The 23,970-nt window shown below is 46.5% G+C and overlaps 1 protein-coding gene across 5 annotated transcripts in view; it reads right to left on the reverse strand.

Moving 5' to 3' along the window:
• Pecam1 (platelet and endothelial cell adhesion molecule 1) overlaps positions 1-23,970 on the reverse strand; it is a 93,313-nt gene that overhangs the window by 56,229 nt on the left and 13,114 nt on the right. For 3 of the 5 annotated variants that reach the window (XM_031350979.1, XM_031350983.1, XM_031350982.1), the window contains exons 2-3: positions 3,212-3,565; positions 3,095-3,121 (exon numbers count right to left, since the gene is read on the reverse strand). In XM_031350979.1, the coding sequence (XP_031206839.1) occupies positions 3,095-3,121; positions 3,212-3,245 (61 nt within the window). In that variant the 5' untranslated portion in view covers positions 3,246-3,565. Of the gene's footprint in view, positions 1-3,094; positions 3,122-3,211; positions 3,566-14,858; positions 15,109-23,970 lie in introns of those variants that run through there. The other 2 variants (XM_031350981.1, XM_031350980.1) reach the window with 2 other exon arrangements.

The following is a 23,970-nucleotide window of genomic DNA, read 5'->3' on the forward strand; positions in this document are numbered from 1 at the left end:
TCCTTCCACCATTGGGACTGTCACCTCACTCTAGCTGGAAGAAGCCCTCCCTCCCAAAACAACAACCCTTCTCCTGCCCCACCCACCTTTGCTTTTGTTCTCTCTCTCTCTCTCTCTCTCTCTCTCTCTCTCTCTCTCTCTCCCTCTCTCTCTCTCTTTCTTTCTTTCTTAAGACAGGGTTTTTCTGTCAGGCAGTGGTGGTGCACGCCTTTAATCCCAGCACTTGGGAGGCAGAGGTAGGTGGATTTCTGAGTTTGATGCCAGCCTGGTCTACAGAGTAAGTTCCAGGTCAGCCAGGGCTACACAGAGAAACCCTGTCTCGAAAAACCAAAAAAAAAAAAAAAGGGTTCTTCTGTGTAATAGCCCTGGAACTCCCTTTGTACACCAGGCTGGCCTCAAACTCACAGAGATCCGCCTGCCTCAGCCTCCCAAGTGCTGGGATTAAAGTCCTTCGCTACAGTGTCCAACTCCATCCCTTTCTTCTTTTTTGCCCTTTCATATTTGGGAATAGCCTCAATCCATGAGGAATGAAGTCAGGCTGCATGCACTGGGCAATAGCCTTAGCCATAAAGAATGGCTCCACCCTAGCCTGACTGGTCAGCTCTATCTGCAAAAACAAAGTGCCCAAATATCAGAAAGAACCCACCATGCTTCCAATCCAACTACAAAAAAATAGCTGTAACTTCCTGGTAGCTGCACGCGCGTGCGCGCGTGCACACACACACACACACACACACACACACACACACACACAGAGGCATGCACATACACACATCCCTTCACATGCACTTGTGCACATACACACACACACACAGGCACACATATACACACATTCCTACACATGCACTTGTGTACACACACACACACACACACACACACACACACACACACACATTCCCAGCCCCACATCCTTCATCCCTGGGGAAGGTTGAGGCCCCTCTCAGTTCTAACAAAGCAGCTTCAGTCTGTTGCCTGCTTCTCTGTCTCATGTTTCTTACAGCTGATGTCTTGTGAAGCAGAGAGAGAGAAAGAGAGAGAGAGAGATGGGAGACAAGTTATGGGGAGTTTGAGAAGCAAGAACCCTCTAGGGCTGGCAGGGCAGAACCCAGACAGGAGACAGAGAGTGCTGGGATGTAGTTAAGTCGATAGAGTTAGAGCGCTTTCCCAGCATGCTTAAAGCCCTGGGTTTGACTCCCAGTCCTGCATAAACCTGGTGTGGTGTGTGCCCTTGGGAGAGGAAAGTAGGAGACCAGAAAGTCAATGCCATCCTGAGCTACACAGTGAGTTTCAGGTATATGGTACTCTGTGTGTGAAGAAGAGTCGAGGTGGGGGTGGGGTTGGGGGAGGCACGGATGCAGTGGGTACAAGTTTGAATTATAAAGGAGGGCTAGGAGTGATTACCCGGATTGTTTACTAATCCCTATAGACAGTGAAGATGCCTCCTCCCTTACACCAATCTCAACTTTACCCTGCTCCATGCCACCGGGCCTGTGGATGATTTCCATTTTATAGCCAGGGGAAAAAGTTTCAAGAAACAAATCAAAGCCTGCTGAGTGACACCAGGGTGGTGGCACACAGCTGTGAACCCAGCATTGGGGAGGCTGAGGCAAGAGGACTTAAGAGTTCACAGGCAGCCTGGGTTCAAGACTACCTTGGGGTACAGCGTGAGACTCAAACCAGACCAAGCGGAGCAAAGCCAAGCACGAGCCCCAGAGAGATGTCTGGGTTCCGGGTAGAGGAGATGGGAGAGCTGACAACCCCTGACACTCTAGGCTAAGTCATGTCTTTCTGAGGCTCACTGATTCCACCCCTCAGTGGGGATGGCTTGAGGATAATATACAGTCTGTCTCCAGGTGTTGCCAAAGGAGCCAGCAGCCTCAGGAGGCACAGACACACAGACTCACAGACCACAGCCCTCCCCACCCTGGGGCCACAGCTTCATCCCTGGCTCAACTCAGCTCAAAAAAGCCTGCAGCCCAGCATCCCTAGCCTTCACACACTGAAATAACTTTTGACTGAGACAGTGTAACCTGTGGCCTTTTTCCTGACCCACAGTCCCTGGGCTGGGCTGAGCCTCTTCCTTCAGAGTCTCCCACCAATCAAGACAAATCCTCTTAATTTGAAAAATCCGGAGGTTCCGAATCAGCTCTCAAGTGGATGATAGGTCTGACTTTAAAGATGGACAGAACCTTTCCCCATGTGCAAGCTCAGAAGAGCTCAGATAGGAATGGAGTTTCCCAGGTGGGTGAGAAAGGGAACCTTGTCCTGGCCCTTTATTTAATCTCTTAGGAGAGAGAGAGTCCTGATACTCATTTACTGTCTGTTCCTTCAGCCTCCATAGTGTGTCAACTGTGTCTCATTTGTAAATTAAAACAAGGGTTTTTCTTTTCTTTTCTTTTCTTTTTTTTTTTTTTTCTTGATTTTTCGATTCAGGGATTCTCTGTGTAGCCCTGGCAGTCCTGGAACTCACTCTGTAGACCAGGCTGGCCTTGAACTCAGAAATCCGCCTGCTTCTGCCTCCCAAGAGCTGGGATTAAAAGCGTGTGCCACCACTGCCCGGCTTAATTTTTATTTTTGAGAGTCGGTTTTGTGTTGTTTCAGACAGGGACTCTCATGTACCTCTCATGAGGTTTCCCTCAAACTTCTATGTAGCCGACACTGGACTTCACTACTGACCTTTCGGTTTCTGTGTCTGTTTCCCAAATTCTGGGATTACAGATTCCAAAGCAAGCGAACAAAGAGTTTAAAAGTGAACAATTGAAGACGTAGTATGATGTAAAAAGAAACAGCTTACGACAGAAAGACCACAAACAAATAAGGAATCACTGGGGTTTTAAAAAAACGTATCTCTCCAATTCCAACAAACAGAAACCCACCAAGATCTAAGCCTGTGTTCCGCAACGCTCGCCCACAAAGCTGTTTCTAAACCACACTCTTTGTTCTAAATGCCTATATACGTATATGCACAAAAAGACAGAACCCACTTTAGACTTTTCTCAGCTGTTGTAAATACCAACCCTAAGCAGTATGACATGAGTTACGGATTTCAGAAAAGACACAAAGAAAGAAACCATGTAAAAATATCCGGACTTACAGTTTTCCTGAGCCTGGAGGCTAGCATCTGGAGGGGAAAGAAAAAGAAAATCAATCTGTAGATTTCACTAATTCAAGTCTCATGAAAACGGAAGAGAGAAGTAGGTTAAAAACTCACGGAGCATCAGTGTGAGCACCAGAGCCACGAGCATCTTGTCTGTGGACTGAGGCCCACCTCAGCTGAATCCTGAGAGACGCCTGCAGATTTAGGCACACAGCTAGCTAGTTCTGCCTTCCGGCCATGCCTCGGGGGCAGAACTCAAGATCTTCCCTGCCACAGACCAGAAGCCTGCAGTGTGAAAAGCAGAAACAACTCTGACAACTTCTCCAGGCGCACAGAGACCAGCTCTGGTACTTGTCAGGTAATGGCGGCCATAGCTGGAAACCAAGAACAATGAGGTCTGGGCTGGCCTGATATCTCCTCAGGAAATGACTGGCCTTCCGGAGGGACCACTGAATCCAGTGGCTTTGTCTAGAAGAGGAGAAAACAACAACAACCAAAAAAACCCCAGAAGTGGCATTTGCCTCAAAGTTCTTGAGCCATTCACCTCATCTGGGTTTGGGGACATCTCCTCCTGACAGGACGAGGAGATTTTATTCCCTCCCTTCTGCTTCCACCCCAAAGTGCTTTTGTGGGATAACGGAGTAAGGCCTGGCTGCCTTTCCTGTGGGCTCCCTAAGGGCTGTGTCCATACAGGGTAAATCTGGGTCCCCGATCCTTCACTGACTAGCTCCTCTGACAATGGCCATACTTGTGAGGAATGCTGCTTCCTGGCATCACCAGTGGTGACTTGGTAGAAAGAGGGCCCTGATCACTGACTTAGTCACCAAAGGAGCACCTTTGTCCATGTGTGTATATATGTATGTGTGTGTGTGTGTGTATGCGTGTGTGTAGTCCACACGACTCTCCCCAACCCCAATTCCCAACCTTTTTTTTTAAAGATTTATTTATGTATGTGAGTGCACTGTAGCTGTACAGATGGTTGTCAGCCTTCATGTGGTTGTTGAAATTGAATTTTTAGAACCTCTACTCGCTCCAGTGGCCGAGCTTGCTCCTGCCCAAAGATTTGTTTATTATTATAAATACATTGTAACTGACTTCAGAAGCACCAGAAGAGAGTGTCAGATCTCATTAGGGTGGTTGTGAGCCACCATGTGGTTGCTGGGATTTGAACTCAGGACCTTTGGAAGAGCAGTCAGTGCTCTTACACACTGAGCCATCTTGCCAGCCCCCAAATTTTGGGTTTTCTTGTTTGTTTGTTTGTTTGCTTTGTTTTTCAAAGACAGCGTTTCTCTATATAGCCCTGGCTGTCCTAGAACTCACTCTGTAGACCAGGCTGTCCTCGAACTCAGAAATCCACCTGCCTCTGCCTCCCAAGTGACAGGATTAAAGGCTTGTGCCACCACCACCCCAACCTTTGTTTTTTTAAACATTTGTTTGTTTGTTTGTCTATTTATTTGTGTAATTGGAAGTAGGTTAGAATGCATATGTACCACTATGTATCTGGGGAGGGTCAGAGGTCAACTTGTAGAAATTCTCTCCTTCCATTATGTGAATCCCAGGATCAAACTTAGATCATCAGGCTTGGCAGTTGGCACCTTTTCCCACTGAACCATCCTGTCCCCCTTTCAAATACTTATGTATCTTCATGAGAATGAATGTGTGTTTTGAGGGAGGAATGTCTGTGTGCCTGTGTGTTCGTGGAAGCCAGAAGAGGCTATCCCATTCTCTAGAGCTGTTGGCATCTCAACTCCAGTTCTCACAATTGCTCAGTTACTGCTCCTAACGGCTGGGTCATCTCTCCAGTCTCGCTCCTCCCGACAACCTCCTCCCCTACTCTTTAGCTGTCAGAAGGATTGAACCTAGGGTTTCAGCAATGCCTGGCACATGCTCTACCATTGAGCTAGCATTCCCTTCTCTCTCCCTTTATCTCTTCCTTCTTTATTCTGACCTAAGGGATTGCTAAATTGCAGGCTACCTTTGAACACAACCCTCCCACCACAGACCAACAACCCAGATTACAGATGTGTGTAGCCTTGCCTCCTAGGGAATTTTCTAGACTATAAATTGGTTTCTTTCCCTTGGATGTTTGAAAGGTTGTAACATTCTCTGGGAAATTAAGGAGCCAGGTGGTGGTGGTGACACATGCCTTTGATCCCAGCACTTGGGAGGCAGAAGCAAGTGGAAAAAAAAAAGTAAATTAAGGACCAGAGAGACAGTCAGTAGAGGTGCTCACCACCAAGCCTGATAACCCAAGTCTGAATACACAACAGGAAAAACTGACTCCCACAAGCTGTCCCCTGATCTCCACACAGTGTGGTGATGTGCCCCTTCTACAAGAAACAAACAACTACAAATTTTAAATTAGTAATTAATTGAGTTGCTTCTTGTTTGTGTGTAATCTTTTTTCTACCTTCTTTCCCTCCCCTATTCTTAGTGAAACCCTTGATGGGAAGGCAGGCAGGGAAGTCTGCCTACAACCGTGTTGACTCCTTGGTAAGGGATCAAGGATCTGACCCCTTCACCACCAAGAATGAGTGCCCCGATGGGTCACTAGACTGGACTAGATCCCACCAGGTCCCTGTTCTCTCATGGGTTCCTCCTCATCCTCTTCTCCCTCTTCTTCTTCCTGCTTCTTCTTCTTCCTCCCCTCCTCCTCTTCTTCCTCTCTCTTTTCTCTTCCTCTTCCTCCCCCTCTTCTTCCTCCTCCTTCATTCACCTAAAGAAATACACAATGGTCATCTCTGTGTGTTGGGCTCCTGCCTACAAGTGACACAGACCAATATCATGCCTAGAAAACTGCCTACTGGCCAAAACTTCTGGAAGCAGCCTTTCTGAGAGACAGGGCAGGTGGCAAACCCATTGTGCAGGCACCAGGTCAGGCAGACCTCTATCCACTCCTAGGTTGTGGTGACATTGAACATGACTCAGAGCCATGTGCCCTCAGACTGTGTCCAAGGCTCTATTGAACTTTGGAATGTGGCTGTAGAGGACTAATCTGCTATCCACAGGCATCAGACACAGCTCAGCCAGGGTTTATGCCTGTAAGAGTGGACAGGACAGAGAGTTCTAGTCTCTCATCTGAGGTTTAAGGAAGAGCTCACTCCTCACCTAGAATGGGGCTAACGTGACCATCTACCCATTGCGTGCATGCGTCAGGAAGCTCTGATGAAAACTAGCACTCGTAAGCCACTTAACCGTCAGAAGACACTGTCAAGTCAGCAGGACACTATCAGTCAGCCAGACACTGGGAACCATGGAAGGATTTCAAGAGTTAAAATCGGGTAGCCATAACTCCATACAGCTCTTATGCAACGTTCCAAAGAAGGAAGGGGAAGTGGGCAGAGGTTCTGGGTGATACAAATTGATACAAGTTTTTAAAAATTGAGACAAGTTTTTAAAAAAACCTCGTGAGATTTCCTCTGTAGGAACTGCGGAGACTGAGGAAGAACAGGTGCCCTGTGACGTAGAGGAGGAGGAGGAGGAGGTTATCTGACATGGTTAAAGATGCCCAGAGGCAGGCATCTGCTCACCTCTGTGGTTGCACCTGGAGGGCTCAGACACACTGTAATTATCTATTGCAGATCCCTGCAATCAGAGGGTCCAGGGGAGCAAAGTGTCTTCAGAGGATGGGTATCCTGTTTCCGAATGGCTTCTGGTCTCCTCAGCAAACATTTCTTCTACAATGTGTGTGTGTTTTAAGTCACAGTTTTTCCTATTTTCACAACAATAAAATAGGAGCCTGAGCCATTGCTGCCTTGGGGACTCCTCTTACTCTTGAGAGTTTCTCTCACTTTCTCTTAATAAATCTGGCCTCACCTTACTTAAAAATACTGGGGGGGGGGGGGGGGGGGGGGTGGACGGGGAGACGGTTCTGCAGTTAAGGAGTACTTGTTCTTGCAGAGGATCCAGGCTCAGTTTCCACCACCCAGCACTGGGAGGCAGGAGAAGGACCATCCTGAGTTCAAGGCTATCTATCGTTGGCTACATAGTGAGTTCTGTCTAAGTTAGCCTGAGTTTAGTGGGAGAAACTGACTTAACAATAAAGTAAACAACCACTATAAGTTAGCCTTTAAATAGGTGAAGGCAGCCAGGCAATGGTGAGGGGAGGGGGAGAAGAGGGGAGGGATAAAGAGAAGGGAGAAGAGAGAGAGATGGCTCAATGGTTAAGAGCACTGGCTGCTCTTCCACAGGACTTTAGGTTTAGTTCCCAGCACCCACATGGCAGCTCACAACTGCCTGTAACTCCAGTTCTAAGGGATCCAATAGCCTCACACAGACATATATCCAGGTCAAACACCAATAAACATAAAATAAAAGTAAATTAATTATAAAAATACGGGAAGAGGTAGAAGTAGGTTTTATTATTATTATTATTATTATTATTATTATTATTATTATTATTTTAATGTTTTTGAGACAGGGTCACACTATACAGCCCAGGCTAAAAATCAATCCATCTGCTGAGTGTTGGCTTTTATTTTAAAGACAGGGGCTCATCTATCTTAAGTTGGCCTTGAACTTGTCATGTAACTAAAATAACTTTTTTTTTCTTTTTTTTTTTTTAACTTTTTTGAGACAAGGTTTCTCTATATAGCCGGCTGTTCTGGAACTCACTCTGTAGACCAGGCTGGCCTTGAACTCAGAAACCCGCCTGTCTCTGCCTCTCAAGTGCTGGGACTAAAGGCGTCCGCCACCACCGCCCAGCCTATCTGTAGTTCTTTTTTGTTTTGTTTTTGTTTTTTCTTTTTCTTTTTTTCCTTATCTGTAGTTCTAATCTAGGGAATCCAATACACTCGTTTGGCTTCTTTCAGGCACAAGGCACATATGTGATGTACACATTACACAAATGTGAAACACATGCATGTAATATAAAAATACATAAATCTTTAAAAAAGAAAAGAAATGTGTGTGCTAGTGCACACCCATAATTCCAGCACTTTGGAGATAAGGGTAAAAAAAATCTTGAGTTCAAAGTTATTTTAGAGCCGGGCAGTGGTGGAGCATGCCTTTAATCCCAGCACTTGGGAGGTAGAGGCAGGCGGATTTCTGAATTCAAGGCCAGCTTGGTCTACAGAGTGAGTTCCAGGACAGCCAGGGCTACAGAGAAACCCTGTCTCGAAAAAACAAAAACAAAAACGAACAAACAAAAAGAACTACAGATAGTTGTAAGCTGCCTTGTGGGAGCTGGGTCTTCAGCAATGGCAGCAAATATTATTTTTTTAGATGCATTTATTTATCTTATGTACATGAGTACACTGTAGCTGTCTTTAGACACATTGGTAGAACGCATCATTGGATCCTATTAATATGGTTGTGAGACATCATGTGGGTGCTGGAAATTGAATTCAGGACCTCTGGAAGAGCAGTCAGTTCTCTTAACCGCTGAGCCATCTCTCCAGCCCCACAGCAAATATTCTTAACCACTCTCTGGGCCCTCATACCAGCATTTCTGTTTTCAGTAACTTTATGGTATTCCATATGGTATCCGAAGGAATTAACCCTGACACACATTACACATAGGATAACATCCCACAGGATAGGGATCAGAACTTCATACTTTCAGGGCAATTCCCAGCCTCCCACAGAGAGCGTCATAATCCATACTATAGATGAGGCAATCGAGGACCAGGGAGTGATTACAAAGGGCTCCTCATTCCTGACCAATAAAAGCTGACTAATTTGAAACTCAACAGTAACTGAACAGCTTGAGTTGATGTCAGCCCTCCTCAGGACCTCTCAGGGGTGAAGCCTGTCTCCGGAACATCTTTACACAGAAACACCAGCCCTTCCCAGGGCCGACGTAATCTGTTTGCTAATATCATTTCTCTCTCAAATCAGACAGCACTGGGTGAGGCTGGAGACTTGAAGAGGCCAGGATGCTCCTCCACGACAGGCCTGGAGCCAGAGGTGTAGGGAGGAAGCCATGGGACATGGAGTTGCTCTGGGCTGGGCCCTGGGAAAGAGACAAGTGGCGGCCCTGCCCTCCAGAGCCTTGTGGGAGGTTGGTTCATTAGTACATCTTCCCATGCTGAGTCATAGCTTACAGATTGAGTTCCTGCTGGGAGGCCCAAAGTAAAGAGGTTCCTTCTTTAGCTTACCAGCACTGTGTGTGTGTGTGTGTGTGTGTGTGTGTGTGTGTGTGTTCTCTCTCTCTCCCTTCACTTCTGCACTAGATAATGGCATCTACTACAGGACATTGCCTCTGCCACTTTTTGCTTATTTGGTCAGTTGCTGTTGTATTCATTTCCACAGGTTCTCCTAGAGCCCTGGCTAACTACTACAGAGCATCTTCTGGTCCTCCCACTGCACTTCCAGTGTGGTGCCTGGCTCCTAGTGACAGGGTTTCTCTGTATAGCCTGGGCTGTCCTGGAATTCACTCTGTAGACCAGGCTGGCCTCGAACTCAGAAGTCCGCCCGCCTCTGCCTCCCAAGTGCTGGGATTAAAGGCATGTGCCACCACTATCCAGCCACTATGGTTCTTTTTATTTGGCCTTGACAATTACTGGAGGGTCAGCCCTAATCTACTTTTCTAACTGTTGGCCTGGCTACCTCCCCAGCGGTGCTCCCCAAATACTTGCAGTTTCTCCTGGCCGTGTGCTCACGGTACCTCTCCTTCCGGTGATCTCTCCTCCTCTTCCCCTTGCTTCTCCACCCCACAACCAGGTCACTCAAAAACCCACCTACCTCTAATCCCTCCAGTAATTGGCTGTAGTCAATTTTATTAGCCAGTAGTTTTAAATCAAGGAACAAGGTTTGCACAACAAAAGCTTGTAACCTTGAGAGATTTCCCTTGTAGGCCTAGACCTCGTGTTACAGAATTTAACATTACAATACAAAGCAATAGATCAGCGCTTAAAAGACTGTCACACCAGCTTTTGTCTGAGTTCTGGGGATCTGAACTCAGATCCGGAAGCAAGCGGTTTGCCTGGTGTGCTAGGAGTAACTTCAAGCATTCCTCTGCAGCCCCCATTTTACTCCGAACCCTCAGTAACAGTACAACCACCTGGCCTTTGCTAACCCCATAAACGTTGAGGTAAGAAAAAACGGCTGCCTTAGAGCAGTCTTGGGCCTATAGTGTAAAAAGTTCCATCCCAGGGCTAACCCTCAATTTATAGATTTCTTCTTTATTGTCTTCTGAACATCTGCTGGTGAGTTTATGATTCAAAGGGAGACTTGTTCCCACTTTTTCAGGGTCAGAGCTGACAGCTGACCTCAACCCTAACCAGTTAGAAGAATTTTCCTGCAGTGAATAAAGTTGGTTTTGGTTTATTTCTGACTTTAGTGGTCCTTTCCTCATTATTTGCATGACCTGTGACCCTAACATTTTGGTGTGTTGGCTGAGAAATGTGTAGCTTGAGGGAAAGAAACCCCAAATCTCTGGCAATTTTATTCTTTTGGATCCTGCCTGATCCAGCGGTAAGTTTTTCTCTGGTTTCTCGGTAAGTTTTTCTCTGGTTTCTGTTTCTGGTGTCTGGATAAACTGGGGCTCAGTGGAGCACAGGCGGATGTATTATTGATCTCAGAGCTGGAAGGGTTGAGGGACTCCGCGACCCTGCTTTTGGCTGTTGGGTTGTTCATTTGAAACCCTTCGGGACTGGAACAGGTCTGCCAACTCCGGGTGGAATGGCACTCTTCCTTCTATGCCAGCTGGTTTTTTGTCTGGCACCTTTGTTTTCTTCTTGGTGTCTTGGTCACTGTCCATCTTCCTCAGGCGTTTTATAACCACTGAGCTGGTTCTAAGTATGACGCAAGCCTCCAGGCGCCCTCGGGCCTCTCTGGAAGTTGCTCTTTCCCGTTTTCAGGACGGCAAAGACGTTGCAGCTGCTGCTGTCATGGCATATTGACGTAAAACCCTTTGTTCCCTGGAAAGGCCAGCCTTCTGGCCTTTGAACTCAGGCTCACTCTTAAGGTTCAAGACGTGTTCTTCGGCTGTCCTGACCATCTGGACCCAAGTCCCCTACATTGTGGCCTGGTGCTTTCTTCTGGCTGCCCCACCCCTGCCCCTTATTCTCCCTCCAGGAAACGGAACCACAATCTTCCCGTTCAACCAAAGGGTTCTGGAAGGAAATCTATCCGATCTTCCCTCCTTGTGGGGCTTACCCGCCCAGTCAGATCCTGAATTAGAGGACTTTCCCCCTCCCTAAAACTCTCGATCTCATAGGCAATCCAGACCTGCAACCCCCACTGACTCACCCGAACCTTCCACTCCTTGTCTGGATCAAGACACATAATAAAGAGACCCTCAGACAGGGCTGGAAAGGACCCCGCACGGTAAACCTGACCATCCAACCGCCATTAAGGTCGGCGGGATCAAGATTTGGATTCTTGGGCTGGCAAGATGGCTCAGAGGGTAAGAGCACTGACTGCTCTTCAGAAGGTCCTGAGTTCCGATCCCAGCAACCACATGGTGACTCACAACCACCCTTAATAAGATCGGACTCCCTCTTCTGGTGCATCTGAAGACAGCTACAATGAATTACTTCGGAGCGAGCGGGGCTGGCAGAGGTCTTGAGTTCAATTCCCAGAAGCCACACACATGATAGCTCACGGCCATCTGTACAGCTATAGTGTACTCATACACATAAAATAAATAAAATAAATCTTTTAAAAAAAAGATTTGGATTCTTCCTTTTCATATCAAGGCCCGGTTCCCAAAGGAAAATGAAACAACTGGGACATCAGATAGTCAGAGCCTCTTGACATCCTGATGACCTGCTAAAGATAAGATTAAGGGAGAACCACACATAACAATTTCAATCTATGGGGCTGGCGAGATGGCGAGGTGGCTCAGTGGTTAAGAGCACTGACTGCCCTTCCAGAGGTCCTGAGTTCAATTTCCGGCAACCACATTGTGACTCACAACCATCTGAAATGGGATCTGGTGTATGTCCTGAAGACAGGTTATAGTGTATTAATATAAATAAAATAAATATGTCTTTGAGCCGGGCAGTGGTGGCGCACGCCTTTAATCCCAGCACTTTGGAGGTAGAGGCAGGTGGATTTCTGAGTTTGAGGCCAGCCTGGTCTACAGAGTGAGTTCCAGGTCAGCCAGGGCTACACAGAGAAACCCTGTCTCGGAAAAAAAAAAACAAACAAAAAAACAACCAACCAAGCAAACAAAAAAACACCAAAACAAAACAAAAACTACCCTACGAGATCTAAAACCAGGCTTCACTGAGAGACAAGAAAGGCAGCACTCAAACCCGGATTTCCCAGACTTCTCAGTTGGTCTCCCTGGCTAACTACGTTGATATCGGCCATAGCGGGACCGTTACTGACTGATGCTTTTGCTGCTGTTAATACTTTGATTCGCCTTATCAAAGATAGAGCCTCTAGCATCAAACTGACAGTGCTCGGGCCTCAATATTCTCCCTCAGCGCTAGCCTCAGAGGATGATCAGAGGGGATCAATGGTTTGATTCAGTTACCGCTCAGAGAGGAATGAGGAGCCTGAGTAACTCCGAGCATTCCTCTGCTGCCTCCATTTTACTACGAACCCTCAAGCCCTGTACTCTTTTCACTAACAGTAAAACCACCTGGCCTGCGCTAACCCCATAAGAGTTGAGATAAGAATAGCATTAGAGTGCTGGGCCTATAGTGTAAAAGGGCACATCATATTGTAAAAAGTCCTACCGTAGGACTAATCCTCTATGAATTTCTTCTTTAATGTCTTCTGAACACCTGCTTGTGATTTTATGATTCAAAGGGAGACTTGCTCCTGCTTTTTCAGGATTGTTGCTGTCAGCTCCAAGCCTGACTTTGACCCTAACTGGTTAGCATTTTCCTGTGGCAAATAAAGTTGCTTTTGGTTTATTTCTGACTTTGGTGGTCTTTTCTCATTATTTGTGTGTCGTCCCCCCCCCCCCATGACCCCAACATTGTCCACTGAACTATCTCCCAGCCTGAGTCTTGATGCTTTAATGGAGTAGATGGAGGCTGCTCTTGCTACCATAGCAACCGTGAAGCTATTTCAGCCAAACCAACTCCGGTTTTTGTCCTCTGCCTCCCTTCGCTCTCTCTCTCTCTCTCTCTCTCTCTCTCTCCTTTCTGTCTCATACAAAGGGAAATTTGGTAAAAATAAGAGGAAGCCTCTAATTGGTTTATGTCAAGTTTAGAGAGCAGTTTACCCTGCCAGGAACAGCTTTGGTTATCTAGAGGTCAGCCGGAGAACCTTGGGTACAAACAGTAACTCTGGTCGAGGGACGGGACGGGCAGTCACTAGCTTATCACCTGGTTTTGATCCAGATGTTTAAGTTGGCTGCTGAGCAAATGCTAAATCTACCCAGAAGGACAAGCTGACAAACACTGATTATGTTCTCTAGCCACGGCTTCCCTCAAGCCCTCTATGACAAGGTCAAGGAGTAGTTCTGGGACAAGGCCCTTGCATGGAAGATACAAGGACCTAGGTTCCCTCCTGGGAGAGGAAAGAAACGAGGCAAGGGGAAAGTAAAAGAAAGGAAGAGAGGAAGGAGGAAAGAAAGAAAGAAAGAAAGGGAGAAAGAAAGAAAGAAGGAAAGAAAGAAAGAGAGAGAAACTAAACCATTAGCCTAAGCCCAGAGTCTCTTCAAGCTTCTGGCTTTGAGCCCTTTGGCCTCAGAGGAGTAGGGCTTGAGATGGCTGAAGAGTTTTTGTTCCCAGTAGCTGCTTGTCCATAGGGACTAAGTTCCAAATCTGCAATGTTCACTGAAGGTAGGAATAGGACGATCAGTGCTTTGTGGCACTTCTGAGGCTGGCCTGACACACAGGAGACCCTATCTCTACACACCACACATCTAGCAGTGGCTAGTGTCTTGCTACACTAATGGCCCAGGAAAAGCTGGAAGCCACTTATAAACTTGGATGGCTGGACTGTAATAATGACTAGAGAAAAGAAGAAAGCAGAATTCAAGAGGTCAGGGCGCAGAGTAATGGTTGGCTTTATGCTGCCCTTCTACAGATGTAGTCACATTTCTGCAAACAGCTCTGAGAATTTAAGAGGGAAAAAAAATGGTCCATTAAAATATCAAGAAATCTGTTAGGACCCGAGCAGTGGTGGTGCAGGCCTTTAATCCTAGCACTTGGGAGGCAGAGGCAGGCAAATTTCTGAGTTCGAGGCCAGCCTGGTCTACAGAGTAAGTTTCAGGACAGCCAGGGCTATACAGAGAAACCCTGTCTTAAAAAACAAAAACAACAACAAAAGAAACCTGGGGCTGGAGAGATGGCTCAGTGGTTAAGAGCACCGACTGCTCTTCTGAAGGTCCTGAGTTCAAATCCCAGCAACCACATGGTGGCTCACAACCATCTGTAACAAGATCTGATGTCCTCTTCTGGAGTGTCTGAAGACAGCTACAGTGTACTTACATATAATAAATAAATAAATCTTTTAAAAGATTTATTTAAAAAAACAAACAAACAAAAAGAAACCTATTAGGCTGGCCTGGGACATATAACCACACCCCATCACCAAAAATAAAATCAAGGCTGCAATGTGGCTCACTTGGCAGAATTTGGGCCTCACAAACACAAAGCCCTGGGTTCCATCCTTGGCCCTGTGTAAACTGGGCATAGTGCCTCCAATCTGTCACAGAACCATGAGGTCTTGAGTTTGATTCCCAGCTCCCAAATAACAAATGGAGCAGAGCTGGAGAGGCAGAGACACATTGTAAGACAAGACTTCTCCTGGGAATCTCGATACACACACACATCTATTCGCTCCATATAGGGATCCCACAACAGACCAAAGTCCACCTTGGTGAACCATGGGTTTGACTGGATGTACTTACAGGAATATGGGTGAGGGGTTGCTTAAAAGAGCAGAAATGACTCAAAGACAGCTATCTGATCAAAGCTCATCCCACAATGGGTGACAGTTCACAAAAGCTTGGAACCTGGAGCACAGTGCAGAGTCTGCAGGTGGTTCACCAGGCTGGAGAGTGTCCTTTCCAAGTGACTTGGTTGGACTAAACCTTTTCCAGGCAGCTGCTCTAGCCTCAAGTCTTCTTTGAAGCTTGGATTGTCTGAGAGTTACTCTTCATTGTTTATTCTGACAGGTAAATCTGGTCAGTTTTAGGAACTTCCTGAAGCTGGTTTGTGTCTGTTTACCTTCCAGTTAAGGAGCTTCCCTGCAGGATAGAAGAATGGCTCATCAGACCAGAAGAGCTAGAAGAACGGCTCATCAGGCCAGAAGAGCCTTCAGGCTTGCTCCCCCAGCCTGCCTAGCCATTGTCTCTGTCCTTTCAACATATTTTTTGATGGTTCACATGAAGAATTTTTGCTGTTGTTGAGAAGATCTCTTGTAGTCCAGGCTGGACTCAATCTCCCAGCAACCCTCCTGCCTCAGCCTTCTAAGTGCTGGGACTGCAAGCGTGTACCTCCCCTCCATGCCAGCTCACTGCTGCAGCTCAGGCATAGAGCATCTGCCCAGTGTACACAAGGCCCTGGGAGGAAAAGAATCACAGATCTGACGGTTCTCTACGAGATCTCCCCAGAAAAGGGGGCCCACTCCTTCTCATATCCCCCACCCACCCAAGACCTTTAGCAAAGGCTGCACTGCTCTCTCCAGATTGGTAATGGCATGTGCTTCAATCAACTCAAACAGCAACTGTCCCTGCCCTTCCCCCACCCCCAGTGCTGCCTACACCACCCAGCATAGGCTACATAGTTACAATTGACTCTCACAGGTTTAGGAAGTGCAGTGGACAGTTTGGAAACCTTGTGCACAGTGGACCCTTCCCTTGGCCCCAGGCCCTTCATCCTCCATCCATGGTCACTTTGCTGGGTCATTTTAGTCCTGAGTCTGTAGCCATTCTTACTGTGTCAGAGCACCACTTCATGGAGGAAGGGCGGAGATCTCAGACCCTGTGTGCACAGGGCACAAGAATTTCCTGGTCTTTTGTGTCAGGCATGATGTGGGGCTGCAAACAGGCCGGGGAGATAGCTTTATTTTTTAAGTGGATCTATAAATAACCTACATTACACATCTACTTGCCATTTGGAGTCTGAAGGTTTATCTTCCTCCATCTTAGGAGCATGGAAAGGAGCCAAGCTCCTGGAACCATGTCTTCCCCATGTCCCAGCTCACTGGATGAAAGATGGTTCTTTACAAGGGCAGCATGGGTAAGAAGTCATCAAGGGAAGCCAGGGACGAAACTCAGCTGATCAGTGTGTCTGATATTCTTGAAGCCCTGGGTTTGATCCCCAAACAAATGGAGCAGAGTGGCTCATGCTGGTAATTCTAGCACTTAGTCAGAGGCAAGAGGATCAGAAGTTCAAGGTCATCCTCCATTTATATTAACTCTAGGCTAGCCCAGACTTCATGAGACTGTCAAGAGAGAGAGACAGACAGACAGAGACAGAGAGAGAAAGAGAAAAGGGGTGGAGGAGAGGTCTTCAGAGAGCGAGGCAATTTCACATGTTATCCTTTTGATTTAACTTTATGTCAAATTAACAAGTATCAGAAAAAGTTGTGGGCCAGGCAGTGGTGGTGCACACCTTTAATCCTAGCACTTTGGAGGCAGAAGTAGGTGGATTTCTGAGTTCAAGGGCAGCCTGGTCTACAGAGTTCCAATATAGCCAGAGCTATACTGAGAAACCCTGTCTCAAAAAACAAACAAACAAAAAAGTTATGGAAAAATTTATATTAGATCAACAACATTCTTGGTTATCTCCAATAAAAGCTGGGCATTGTCAAGTACTTAGTACAGAGGGGCATGTACTTGCCAGGTACAATGTATATGTAGAGGTCAGAGGTCAACTTGAAAGAGTTGGTTCTTTCCTAGCATGGGCAGTCTGGGGACTGAACTCAGATTGTTGGTGTTGGTGGCAAAGCGCCTTCCCACAGAGCCATCTCACCAGCCCTCGAGTGCTCACTGGAAGGGTGAGTCCATAGATTATCTATGCCTTCCACTTGCCTTTGAATACTTTGTCTCCCTAGATTGTAGAATTCTGGCAGTGACATGGATGACTGACATACAGACAAACATGACATGCACCGAATGAGGACAGTCCAGCTCAGTACTGTCCTACTCACCTGGACTGATTTGGCACCCATTAGCAAAGCCATTTCCATGTCTTTCATGGAAAACATGTATCTTCAGATGAATCAGTCTGTTAGTCTAGCATCTGGCTAGTCATGGATGCATATATATTAGTTTGTCATTTGTTTTGTTTTTGAGACAGGGTCTCATTCTGTAGCCCAGGTGAACCCAAAACTCTCTGTGTAGCTCAGGATAGCTCTGAAGTTATGGCAATCCTCCTACCTCAGTCTAGCCAGTGCTAGGATTATATATAGATATAGATATGTGTGTGTGTGAATATGTGTATATGTGTATGTGTGTGTGTGTGTGCATGTGTGTATGATTTTATATACATATGTTCTTCTGATTCTCCTTTCGGGCAGATGTAGAATCTCACGGATTGCATCAGTTGGTAAGAAAATAAAATATATTATAATTATTTATTTTATATGTGTTTGAGGTTGTGACTTTAAAGAAATATCCTTTAACACGAGATTACTGTGGACCTTTTGTTTCACATATAGTAACTAACATTTATTTATTGAGACATGTTGGCCACAGACATTCTGGGTCATTCTGCCTCTTCTTTCAGAGTGATGGGTTACAGGTGTGCAGCACCATGCCCACTTCAAGCATTGTTGTCACCATTATTCCTTTCCTTCCTTCCCTCCCTCCTTCCCTCTTCTTTCTCCCTGCTTAATGTACAGACATCTCTTCTCACAGATACCAACAGGTGCCCTGAGACACTGTGTGTCCCTAGTGCCAGGGAACATCTCTTACCCAGGAAGTGAGTTACTATCAAAGGTGGTGTTGGTGCCACGCCCTGCTCCCATTCCCTTCCCTGTCTCCTGGCTGCAGCCTTATACCCTCCCCCCTCCAAAACCTAACTGTTTGCAACTCTCAATCCCCTGCCCAGGCTCTGGCTTCTGGGATTTCAGGATCCATATTTTCAAACCCCAACTTGGATGCCCTTTAAAAACATTTTTTTTAATGTATCTATTTATTATGATTGTGTTTAATCGGGTAATGAAGCTGTGTAGAAACAGAAAGCAGTAAGGCAGCTGCATAGAATGGAGTCACACGCGCGTGCACACACACACACATACACCCCGCCACCCTGCCTCTCCACCCCTGCCCTATCACCTCATGCTTTCACAAGAGAAAGGAACCTCTCAGAGAGACCAGTGCACTTGGCCAGAGCACCCACGGTTGACCCACACAGTTGATTGTCTTGGGCCATGGGGTAAGTTGTAACTCCCATGGCTGACTCCAGCCCTGAGTCCTCTCTGAGCCTGGAGAAAATCATTTCAGACATCTTGAAATGCCACACAATAGAAAAAAAACATTGGCCGAGAACATAGCTGAAGTGGTCAGACATACAAAATATGAAATACTTAGTTCCTGGGGTTACTCTAGGATGCAATTCTTCACTCTGTTCTATGCAGCTGTCTCACTGCTTCCTGCTTCTTCACAGCTTCATTACCCGATTGAACACAATCAAAATAAATAGATACATCAAAAAAAAACATTGTTTACGGGGCAGTGGTGGTACATGCCTTTAATCCCAGCACTTGCTCTTACCTGCTGAGCCATCTCGCCAGCCTCGAGTTAAAACTTTTTTTTTAATTTAAAAAAAAAAAAAAAAAGACCAGGTGGTGGTGTTTGCACGCCTTTAATCCCAGCATTTGGGAGGCAGATGCAGGCAGACTTCTGAGTTCGAGGCCAGCCTGTCTACAGAGTGAGTTCCAGGACAGCCAGCGCTACACAGAGAAACCCTGTCTTGAAAAACCAAAAAAAACCAACAACAACAACAAAAAAATCATTGTTTTAAAGGGCAGCCAAGTTGGAGTTTGAGAATAAGCACAGGAAAAGGTGCTTGTGGACAGCAGAGGGAGTCATGTGACTCAGGACAAAGCCAGGAGCCATGTGAACACTGCTAAAACTGGGATAAAAAAACTGTTCCGGGTCTTAGGGAGGGGCCTCCCAGATGCTCACTCAGTTAGAGCTCTTTAAAACTACAACAGCTGGGGCTGGAGAAATGGCTCGGTGGCTAAGACCATTGACTCTTCTTCCTGAGGTCCTGAGTTTAATTTCCAGCACCTAAGTGATGGCTCACAACCATCTGTAATGGAATCCGATGCCCTCTTCTGGTGTGTCTGAAGACAGCTACAGTGTACTCACATGCATCAAATAAATAAAAATCTAAAAAAAGTAAAATAAAATAGAACAGTTGATGGGGCTGGCAGGACATCTCAGTGGGTAAAGGACCTGCTGCCAAGACTAAGAACCTGAGTTCAACCCCTGGGACGCATAAGATGAACAAAACCAACTCAGACAAGGTGTCCTCTGACCGCATCTGTGTGTGCATGTCTATTGGTGTGTACACACACACACAGAGTTAAAACTCACACACACACAGAGTTAAAACTTTTTTTTAAAATTTATTTATTTCATTTATATAAGTACACTGTAGCTATCTTCAGACACGCCAGAAGAGGGCATCAGATCCCATTTGGATGGTTGTGAGCCACCATGTGGTTGCTGGGAATTGAACTCAGGACCTCTGGAAGAGCAGCTAGTGCGCTTAAACACTGAGCCATCTCTCCAGCCCTAAAACTTTTTTTTTTTTAAGATTTATTTATTTTATGTGTATGAGTACACTGTAGCTGTACAGATGGCAGTGAGCTATCATGTGGCTGCTGGGAATTGAACTCAGGACCGGCCCCCACTCACTCTGCCCCACTCGATCTGGTATAATACACTGTAGCTATCTTCAGATGCACCGGAAGAGGGCATCAGATCTCATTATGGGTGGTTGTGAGCCACCATGTGGTTGCTGGGATCCAAACTCAGGACCTTTGGAAGAGCAGTCGGTGCTCTTACCTGCTGAGCCATCTCACCAGTCCCGAGTTAAAATTTTTTTAATTAAAAAAAAAAAAAAAGGCCAGGTGGTGGTGTTGCATACCTTTAATCCCAGCACTTGGAAGGCAGAGGCAGGTGGATTTCTGAGCTCAAGGCTAACCTGGTCTACAGAGTGAGTTCCAGGACAGCCAGGGCTGTATAGAGAAACCCTGTCTTGAAGCCCCGCTCCCTCCCTCCCCCGCAAAAAAATGGACCAGTTGAGATAGCTGAGGGGCCAGGCTTGGTGATGCACACTTTAATTCCAGCACTCTGGAGGTAGAGGCAGGTAGATCTCTGTGAACTCAAGACCAGCCTGGTCTATGGAGACCCTGTCTCAAAACCAAACCAAACCAAACCAAACCAAAGCGGAGAGAGCAAGAGACGGCTGGGGGGCTTAAGGCTCTTGCCAACCAAAGATGTCACCCTGGTGTCCTGAATGCAATTCCTGGAACCCTACCTAAGGGTGGAAATGGGAATACTCTGACCTCCTCTCTCACTATGGCACATGCTTCCACCCACATGTGTGCTTGAATACACACACATACATACACATACACACACTCACACATACACACACACACACACACACACACACACACACACACACACCATACATGACTGGTCACAGCAAGGAGATTTTCAATTTCAGATTTCTTGAGAAAGTAAATGTTCCTCAGTGAGTGAATGACTAATAAATGTCAGTACACTAAGACGACAAGATATTAATCTAATGACAAAAAGGGAACTTGGTTGAATTTCCAGGGATTATTCAGAGGAAAACAAAAACCAAACAAACAAAGAAGCTAATCTCTTGCCCCAGATAGGATCCAATTTGTGAAACGTTTTTGAAACATCAAAAATAAATCTGCAGAGAGAGGATAGATCACAGGTTGAGCACCCCTAATCCAGAATGTAGAAACCCAAAATGCTCCAAAATTATAAACTCTTTTCCATGGTATGGAATTCACAATGCAAATCTTTGTTTCCTGCACAACAATACTTAAGATACAGTATAAAATTATCTTTGGGTTAAGTCTATAAACTATAGAGTGCGTGAATGACATCTATCCTGTCTTGACAATATGTCCTCTGGATATATCATATGTGAAATAATAATCCAAGATATGAACAAATAAATCAGGAAATCTAAAATTCTTTGGGTCCTAAGCATCTTGGAATGGTATATACACAGCCCATAATAGCAGCAGATGTTAGGACCGGAAGCCAGGAGGAAGTGGGATGATCCCCAGGGACAGGTGAGGAACTCTTGTGCTTTGGAATGGTTCAATGGCTCTTCCCCTTTAGTACTATTTTTTTTTTAAAGGAAATATTATCAGCCAGGTATGATGGCAAATACCTTTGGTCCCAGTACTCAGGAGACAGAGCTGTGTGGATCTCTGTGACTTCAAGGCCAGTGTGCTCTCCATAGCCAGTTCCAGGCCAGCCAAGGCTACATGGTGAGACCCTGTCTCAAACATATATAAAATAAATTTACTTTTAGCCTCGTGTGTGCACATGACGTTTGGGCATGTGAAGGCCACATCATATATGCAGAGGTCAAGGACAACTTTGTGGCCATAATCCTCTCCTTCCTCCTTCACACGCATGGTGAGAATCAATTCCAGTTGCCAGGTTTCCACAGAAAGCATTTCCACTCCAAGCCACCTCACTGGACCTTATGAGGGTACTGCCTAGTTTTCTGTACAGGGATCTGCAAAGGTTACAAAGCTGCACAGAATATCACCCACAAGCAGACACAAAGAACACAGGAAATACCAGGAAGAGTCAGATCTTCGGATGGAATCTACGGGAATGCCCACCTTGTGGTGTTTAAGATGGGGTACTGTGTGGGACCTGCTGGCCTTGAGCTCATGCCAGTCTCTCTCCTGCCCCAGCAAGCATGTGCTACCAGGCCCTCCTCTACTGAATATTACTGTTGAGGAGACAGGAGAAAGGCTTAGCCCCTCTGTACTGTTCACGGCCCATGAACGTGAATATTTTATTGTCTTGATTTAAAATATCTTTTTAAAGGGGAAGGAGGCAGTAAGTGCTGAGGCCAGTGTTGTTGGGGTAACACAGCATCTGGGGACTCCCATGACCTTCAGCTCTGTAGGGCTTCGGGAGACCCTTCAGGCTGTAGAGCATAGTGTGGAAGTCCCCTGCTTCCGCTGGTCCCTAAGCACTCAGAGGAGCATCCTCTGAGCCAGAAGAGGCGAAGTGAGCTGCACTAAATAAAGCCTTACCACCAAGGACTAACTCATATTGTCCCTGTACTCAGTAGGACCTGGTGATGTGAGTGGCCAGTGACTGCCAGGCCTGGCAGTGGGTTGAAATATCCTAACTAAGGGACTTCCTTCATTGTCTCTGGGATGCTCTTAGTTCTTGCCTGGGGACCTTTTGTCCCCAAATCTGGCCTAGGTATATGAGGAACTCATCTGCAGCTTTAATTGGAGAACAGATTCCTACTGGGATCTCCCAAACCGGTAGCGCTCATTGGGAGCCCTTGACCACACAAAGGGCCTTGACATTTCAGTCTTTGGCTACCTGAGAACTGTAGATCCATTTTTAACCCCCTGACTCCAGAGGCCCCTGAAGGAAGGAGAAGGCTGGGCCACTGAGGCTGCATTGTTCTGTGCCAGCATTGTTCAGGTCCTCCCTGGCCCAGAAGGTCCCTGAAGCCCAGGGGAATCCAGCCCCATTGTTTTTCCCAAGCCCGGTCCTTCAGGTGTGAGTGGCAGTGCTGAGGCCACGTAGGTTACTGTGGCATTTCTGCAGCAGGAAAGAGGAAGGAACTGTGACCTGTGCTGCTGTGGCATCAACAATGCGTCCCCAGCCGCGGCAGGGACAGCGGAAGAGAGCTCTGTTTCCATAGTGATAAATTACTGGGATGGGAGCTAGCTCCAGGATTTTTCCCTTCTCTGGGTTCCCTGCAAACCCACTCCAGGCGCCACGGTGGTTGGAGGCCTGGGCCTCTAAGACATGTGTCTGGGTCTTCAGAACCACCGGAGTACCTACAACTCCAGAATTCCTGACAAGGAGGCAAGAGAATTACCTGGTGTTGACTGGGCCACATAAGGAGTTCCAGTCCAGCCAGGACTACAGAGAGCAAGAAAGACCTTATCTCAAAACAACAAAAAGCAGGTGGGATGGCTCAGTGGATAAAGAGTAGCTACAGTCAAATCTGATGACCTGAGTTCAATTCCTGGTACCCACATGGTGGAAGATAGGAAGGAAATACCCAATGCCAGAAGCTGTCCTGACCACACCAGGATGTGTACTATGTCATGCATGCCTCTACACTCACTGACTGACAGACAGACAGATGCACACATGTGCACACATGGGCACACATTTTGGTTTTTTGTTTGTTTGGTTTGGGGTATTTTTCCAGGCAGAGTTTCACTATATAGCTCTGGCTGTCTTGAGACTTGCTCTGTAGACCAGGTTAGCCTCAAACCAGAGAGATCAGCCTGGCTATTCCTCCCAAGTGCTGAGATTAAAGGTGTGTGCCACCACTACCCAACATCACACGTGATTTTTAGTGCCAAAAAGGAAAGACAGAGGCTATCCCAGCCCTCTCTCCTTTTTTGTTTTGTTTTATTTTTGAGACAGAGTTTCACTGGCTGTCCTAGAACTCACCAGGCTGGACTCAATCTCACAGAGCTCTGCCTGCCTCTTCCTCGTCACAAGCCACAATGGTGGGATTAAAAGTTTGCATCACCATGGCCAACTTCTGCTGTTATTGCCTTAAAGCAGAAGTCAGGGGTCCGAGAGATGCTTCGGCTGGCAGGGGTGTGAGCCTGGTAACCTGCGTTCCGTCCCAGAATCCAACTAAAGGAGGAGATGGAGAACCAGTTCCACAAAGCTGCCCTCTGACCTCTACATGCAGACTGTGGCAGCTGTGCCATCTACACACTCCATGCACTCACACGAAGGACAATAGCTTGAAGAGATAATTAAAAAGCAAGAGTCAGCTGTG

This window comes from Mastomys coucha, unplaced genomic scaffold (assembly GCF_008632895.1).
Source record: "Mastomys coucha isolate ucsf_1 unplaced genomic scaffold, UCSF_Mcou_1 pScaffold5, whole genome shotgun sequence".
Lineage (NCBI taxonomy): Eukaryota > Metazoa > Chordata > Mammalia > Rodentia > Muridae > Mastomys > Mastomys coucha.